This window comes from Nanorana parkeri, unplaced genomic scaffold, assembly GCF_000935625.1.
Source record: "Nanorana parkeri isolate BGI_ZX_2015 unplaced genomic scaffold, ASM93562v1 scaffold2051, whole genome shotgun sequence".
Taxonomy (NCBI): domain Eukaryota; kingdom Metazoa; phylum Chordata; class Amphibia; order Anura; family Dicroglossidae; genus Nanorana; species Nanorana parkeri.
Genome location: NW_017308319.1, coordinates 99,043 through 106,290, shown reverse-complemented (window position 1 = coordinate 106,290; position 7,248 = coordinate 99,043). Strand labels below are relative to the sequence as shown.

The window sequence follows — 7,248 nt, the reverse complement described above, 5'->3', positions numbered from 1 at the left end:
GTGGAGCTGCCGGTAGAAGGCGCCATGTTACTCGGACCCGAAACACTCGCAGTCAGCGGCTTCGGGGGGAAAAAAGAAGACACAGAGGTCCCGTTAGGTAAGGACACCTAAGATGTCTTTTTGAGCCTGGGCATGGTGAAGGAAGCAGGATCGCAGTGTATACAGGATCAGCTGAAAATTATCGGGGTATCTAAGCTCCTCAGACACACGTCTTCACACTGCCATTACCAGACCATGCCCCCCTCCAATGATGATTTTTGCTTGGCACTTACCCCATTTACTTGATTTTTAAGGTTCTATGTAGAAGTTGTAGGAAATCCCATAGTAACCATTCATCTTGTTCTTTATAATGCTGTAGCCTGTGCCAGTAAACTGATGCCTGTAATATGCTACCTACAAAGGCTCCACAATCTTTTTGCCTATTTATTTTACATAATTAATTCTACATCAGCTATCGATTTATGTGAGTTTTTTTGACTTGTCTGTTTTGTTTCCTAGGCATTGCTGACTACAAGCCTGCAGACGGAGAGAAGATCATCCTGCGTCTTAGATCAGCATAAAGAGCAACAAAGACCACTAGAATGTACTATTGTCATCAGATATGAGGGAAACTGGTCTCCCTTTTTAGAATTTTAGATTTCCATCATTATGTGCCAAATAATCTTGATTAAAAACACATATATCCCTTTTGGATCACCACTGTAATATTTTAAACAGTATTAATTAGGAGCTTAATTCTATAAAATCATTGTAATTTCCGGAGCCCCGAAGCTCCAAAATACAGATTCTTCTGCACAAACTAAAAGAGGAACAGCGGTGTTGCTTACAGAAACTATTCAGGTATTTGCTTTTATATACTAAAAGGTATACAACCATGGCAGATCATGAGATTGGTTTTATAGAAAAATTATGGACCGTCCTAGAAAGGAAGTTGCTTCCAGTCAGCCATTTTGATCAAAACCAGTAAGGGCCCCATATAATGAGCCAATATGCGATGTGCAAATACCAGTAGCCCATCGCAAACAAACACAATTCAACATTTAGTGCTAACAAGCATTAATTGAAATATTTTTTTGTATTACTTTTCACATCAGCCCTGTTTTTTTTAATGTTTGTATGATAAAGCTAAGCTGGTTGCTATTCTTTCAGAACATTGATTTATGTAAAAACTGCTCCATGCCGTTGTTATGCTCCCGTTATGTAGGCTTCTCACAGCACTGAGAATGGCAATGACAGCTGGAATGTGCACTGAAAATCAAAGCTCCCCACTGAAAAATGTATAGCACAGAACATCTAATGACCGGACTAATGCTTTTTAACATAGTATTATTCAAACTGTAATTAATACATTTTCGAAACTGTGAATAAATTTGCCATTCTGAAGAAAATAAGCAATACATTGTTTTTATTAAGCTCTACAGTTTTAGAACTGTATTCAAAAAGTGAAGATTTGTTATGTTATAAGGAACATCTAGAAGTATTAATTGAGTCTTAGCAGTACACTGAAAGATTTACCTTTTTGCCTTGCATTTCTTTGAAAAATGGCAGTGGACTTCATATATGTAAGTGTGCCGAGGAATTCCAGCGCTTACAGTCTCATAGCTGTATATCTGCAGTGTGAGTTTGGAGTGAGATTTGGCAATGTTTCTACCATTCAGCTCACGGTTCTCCTTGTTGGAGGCTCTGACATTAGGAAACAAAGCCCTGCCCCTACCAAGGTGGCCACCTGTACGCAGAGACACAGTAAAGGATAAGGCACAGTAAGTTAGTAATGGGAAAAAAATTAGCTGCAGGTAATGTTGGCCAGTCCTTTGCCCTCTACTTGCCTTTTCTGAGTGCAGCTTTTAGAGTTCAGTTCCTCTTTAATGTAACTGTTTTGGTATATGAATATGCAACTTTATTCAATAAAGTTTTAATTCTTAAATGCTAAGTCTTAGAAATGTTGCTTCCTTAAATAAAAAGGAAAGTACACAACCTACAAAAGAAGGCCTTTTATACTTGCTTGTACTGCTGCACCTTCCTATGTTATTTGCTCACTTAGGGCTCAATCACACCAGTTGCAATGCCTGGTGTTTTTCAGCACTGGATTAACACCATTCACTGCCAGGGCACACAGAAAACAATTGCAACATTTACACCACAACGCTAGTGTCATGTGTGGTGTGGTGCAGTGTGGAAAAATCCAGCATGGCAGTGGTGTGGCACCAGAGGTCATCACACCACTGCTGTCTGGAGACCTGAATGGAGTGTACACTTTGTACACTCCCAATAAAGCTAAAAGAAAAAGTAAACTATGCCTTGCGTTGTTATTGCTGCCATCCAGTGGACATCAGCCGCAGGCTAAGTGAACCATTAGCATGTGGCTGGTGTGAACCTAGACTTAATGATATAACCTGCCTTATCACATCTGGCCCCTAGGTCAATAGAGGACACAGTAGGGCCGTAGAGGCTGGCAGATTGCAGTGGTAGACCAGGTTGTCGAAAATCACGGAAGTGACGGATGGCAACATTTTCCAGGAGGCGGTAGCTCTGAAATATAGCGGAGATAAGAGGAATGGTCAGCGGGACAGGCGAGTAGAAAAGGTTTTCTTTTGTGGGTGGTGTTTTATTTTTTAAACACAACAGAGTCTCTTTAAGTGCAGAAAGCAGTCAGAATCCATCTTGCACTGTTCTGACTTTAGCACAATAAATTCATATTGGTTGCTTAGCACTTAAGAAATGTTTTTGAATAAGCTGTATGTGTCTTTGAGCATATACATGTGGACATACCTGGCCACGTTCAGGGGTAGCTTGAAGAGTTCTTGCTTTTTGAGATTATTCTTAGGTTTTGTTTTGTGGTATCTACAATATTTTTTCATTTCAATAAGGAGTGGATCTGGTAATCTGTGCTTTAAACAGGTGCAAAAATACATTTTGACCACTAGAGGGTAAAAACTATGCAAGAAGCTGCATGCTATTAAGTACATCAATATTTCAGAGCAGGGAAATATTTTAATCTAAGGACCAAAATAAGAAAATTGTTATCATGAGGGGTCTCAAGAAAATAATTTTTAACAAAATGGCAGCAATGTCATACAAAGATCAATCAAAATGGCCTTGTAATAAAAAAAAAAACAGGCACACAGACAAAAATACGGTAGTTAATTCAGCTCTGTATTCCTCATGGATAGGGGGCAAGAACATAAGAACCTCTGCAAAATATTTTCTAAATGGGTGGTATGATGTTAACTAGCTACCCACAGCTTCTGTCTTACAAACTGTGCCTGCCTCAAATGACCCTTCACTGTTTTTTAAAACCTTTTAAAATGTCAAACTTACCATTGAAGAATTGAATGGGTTTGTTTTCATGCTGTGGGTGTTTTGTTAAAAAAAATGCCCTTTTTAGCTTAAATATTTTTCAATCTGTTATTCCTTTTTTTTTCTTTCATTAACAAAGTTACAAAACACTACTACTGGCATAACTCTGTTATGATAGTATAACAATCAAGGCACTTTTCCTGGGACCCGTATGTTTGTCTTATTTTACACAGCAAACTTAGCTGGCGATGTGGAATGCAATGTAGGACTTCCCCTTCTGGGTCTCATTAGAGACTTATCGTTGTCACCCCATTTCAGTCAATAACCTTCTATGGTTGCACCCTCACTTTGCCATTCATTATGACACAGTTCTTAAAATTGTGGGACAATCTGAAATATATGTATATTATTATCATTATTATTTATTTTATATTCTGACGACGGCCGTTGTAAAAAAAAACAAAAACAGATAGGGCACCTCCCTCAAATGAGACGGGAACCTCCCTGAAATAAGGTTTTGCAGGTTGGGATGTCTGCATTCTCCTTTACCTCCCCTAATAGGTAACTCTTCCTTTCCACCTGGCTTGTTGAACCCCGGAGCATATCATCGCTGGATTGACTAACCTACTCACCCTGGCTGAGCTGGTAGATTCCACAGGCGTTAAGCCTTTCCCCACTCAACAAGACAAGTACCACCTTCCCTTGAGGGCACTTTTTTGGTACCTTCAAATTAAGCATTACCTTGCATCTCTGTGGTGCATGCATCCTAATCTCTCACAGAAGACACAGTTTGAATGCCTCTGTGCATCGGATCCTCATGCCCCTGGCGTCATCTCTTTCCTAAACTTCTCGCGGCATCCCAAACCTCTCTGCCACCCTAGACCAAAAAGTGGGAGTCGGAGCTCGGTGATGGTTTGTTGCCTGACGATTGGGCCCAGATTTGGGCTGACACGCCAAAAAGCTCCTCCACGGTTATCAGCTTTGGAAACCAACTATAAGCTACTTCTGCTGTAATATCTGGTCCCACATAGGATTGCTAGGACCCTTCCATTGTATCTTTCTAGGGGACATCAGGCAGAGGGGACACTTGTGTTATGTACCACCCATATTTGGTGGGAAAGCACATTTTTATGGCTGTTAAGCGTGTAATTGTTTTGTCTTGGAGGACCACCATTTCCCTACGTCAATGTTTTGCACTAGCAGATTTAGATGGACTTGAATAACAAATTAAAACCAACTACAGCTGAGACTTTTTAAGCAGTTTTTTCCCTTTTGGGATAAAAGATGTACATAAGTAAATGAAAACTAACCATTGTAAGCACCCCTGTACAGTAAGTGTTAAATCGTTTGACTCAACCCTCTATCTGCCGCTTTTACTAGATAGCTTGGTCTGTTAACTACCCCCCGGCCAGCCGCTGTGTATACACGGCATGCCGGGAGCTTTAAAAAAAAATAGTACAAAAATTTAAAGTTTCCCCCCCAATTTTTTTAAAGTTACACAAAAAAAGAATAAAAAAAAACAATATTTTTTTTAAAGTCCCCACCCCTACATACACGCATGTAAGCATGCGTCAGGTGCGCATACCTGCGAAAACGACGATTGCACCCATTACGCCGCACATGTTACATATCGCCGCGAACGTCGGAATGAGAGCAATAGTTCTAGGGCCATCAATCACTGATAACACTAAACTGATGAGCGGTAAAAGCTTTTAAAGCGTCGCCTATGGCCAATTTTGGGTATGCTAGTTTTTTGCGATTTTGCGAGTGCGCGCAATTTTTACGCTTGACATGTTTGGTGTCTATTTACCCGACGTGACCCCGTCTTTTATATTTTACCAAAAAAGTGGGTAGTAATAGTTGTTTTATAGCGTAATGTAAAAAAAAACTTTTTATTCTCAAAATTTTCAGTAATTTCTCCTGAATATAGTAAAAAATAAAACTCGCAGTGGTGATTAAAAACCACCAAAAGAAAGCTCTATCTGTCCCCAAAAAATGGTATAAAATTCATTTCAGTACAGCGTTGCGTGACGGAATAAATGTCAGTCAAAGTACCGCAGCGCTGAACACTGAAAAATGGCCTGGCCAGGTAGGGGATCTAAACACCTGGTCTTCAAGCAGTTAAAAAAGGTTACAAATGACAGCCTTACTGGCTGAATCACCAGATTAAAAAAAAAAGAATCTAAAAAAAGAAAACTAATGCAGCCACCACATCTAAGAATTGGTAAGCTGCAATTTATTAAATTTAATTTGTATATAGAAAATGGGGAGCAGGCTACAGCTTCAATATAGCATATTGTTTCCAGGGGCCCCAAGTCATCTTTTGGGCCAACTGCACATTTTGCGCTGCTTGGCAGTAGTCTAATAGGTTAGATACCTCCAGGCCCCCAAAGATTTAGGGGTAAACAACATGTTCTGATTGTTTTGAAACCTCCTATTGCCCCATATGAAGCAAATTAATTTGTTGTATAATAGGCAAAGGAAGAGTCCTAACAGATAGTGTTATCTGGGTAATATGTTCATTTTCACCGAGTAAATTCTCCCAAACGTGGTTGATGACCGATGATCAAGATCCATATGAAGAGAGGAGGACAGTTTTGTTGGAACAATGTTTGTAGGTAGGGTTTGAGTTAACTACTTAAGTAAGAATGGATTTAGAGCCCCATTTAGATTCAAAGTTTGCTTGAAGGTGCATGATCATTTATGTAGGTAAGGTAATGTTTAGGGCTAAAGGTTTATTTTTATGAACTGTGAGGCCTGAGATAGAAGAAAAGGTTTGTATAGTTTTTAGGGATAGTTGTTAAAGGAAATTATATAAATAATATGTAATCTGCAAATAAAGCATATTTATGTTCCTCCTGGCCACACACTACTCCTATGATGTCTGGGTTTGAGCAAAGAGCAGTTGCAAGAGGCTCCATTGCAATGACAAACAATAGGGGTGACAGAGGGCAGGATTTGGGATGCTCAGCAGAATTATTAGCATTTACCTTCTTACAGCTTAAAAACAGCCACTGGAAACCTTACACACACTTACTGCCAGATACTAGAGGGTAATGATAGTGGGTTTCAGCAGAGCTTACATGTCATTTACTTTAGACATTAGATATTTCCGTTAGACAGGCAAGCTCCTGCGGAGACTACATTTTCAGTGGGGTGGTCTGCAATGACTTGCTGTCAATCACAAAGTCAGTGGGCAGAGTTAGGCGTGGCCAGGCGCTGATGCCTAACTGCAATCAGCGGCAACAATGCACTTAACAACACCCACCACATGGATCGCCATCTCCTGCTGCAGACCTAGCGGGTTTAAAATGAAGAGAAAACCCTCTTAAAATGCCCGATTTTCGGATGCGAACGCGTTTTCGTCTGATATTCGTAAGGTTGATGGGCAGTGTTCAACCTCAAATACTGTACAATCGATCGACCTTTGACTAACCAGCAGGTTAGAAAACTTCGGTCGATCGTATGATTTTCGCAAGGTTGGTGGCGTTTCCGTACGTCAAAATGTGTACGATTTACACTGCTCATACGCAAACGAAAATATGTGCAGTAGATTACCGCAATTCGTCCAGGTGCTTTCTTTTAATTACCGCTGATCCAACCTTGCGATAATCGGGGCAGGATGGGGCCGCTGTACGAAAATCATATGACGGTTCAATCATCGGGCGAAGAGTGTCGTCCGATGATTGCAAGGTGTATGGACAGCTTTAGAATGTCATCATCAGAAGAGATGTTCCCATTGGAAGATTTTTGCTTGTTTCTTGTTCCGGAGGCACCAATAATTTTTTTTTCTACCACCCATCGTCCAATAACCATGGCCACAATGCCAATTAGAGATGGTGGGTGTCCCAGCCGGATGTCGGGTCGCGGCCCCGAATCGGGCTCCTGTGTGGAGACGCACACAAAGACGCCACCAGGGGGTTAACTCAGGCCGCACCGGCGCACCTGCTC

General features: G+C 40.7%; 1 protein-coding gene across 1 annotated transcript in view; it reads left to right on the top strand.

Annotated features, from left to right (window-relative positions):
• Positions 1 to 567, top strand: part of TCN2 (transcobalamin 2) — a 23,436-nt gene extending 22,869 nt beyond the window's left edge. Inside the window, exon 10 of the mRNA XM_018572495.1 lies at positions 499 to 567. Coding sequence (XP_018427997.1) covers positions 499 to 560 — 62 coding nt within the window. The 3' untranslated portion in view covers positions 561 to 567. The remainder of the gene's footprint in view (positions 1 to 498) is intronic.
• The last annotated feature ends 6,681 nt before the right edge of the window (positions 568 to 7,248 follow it).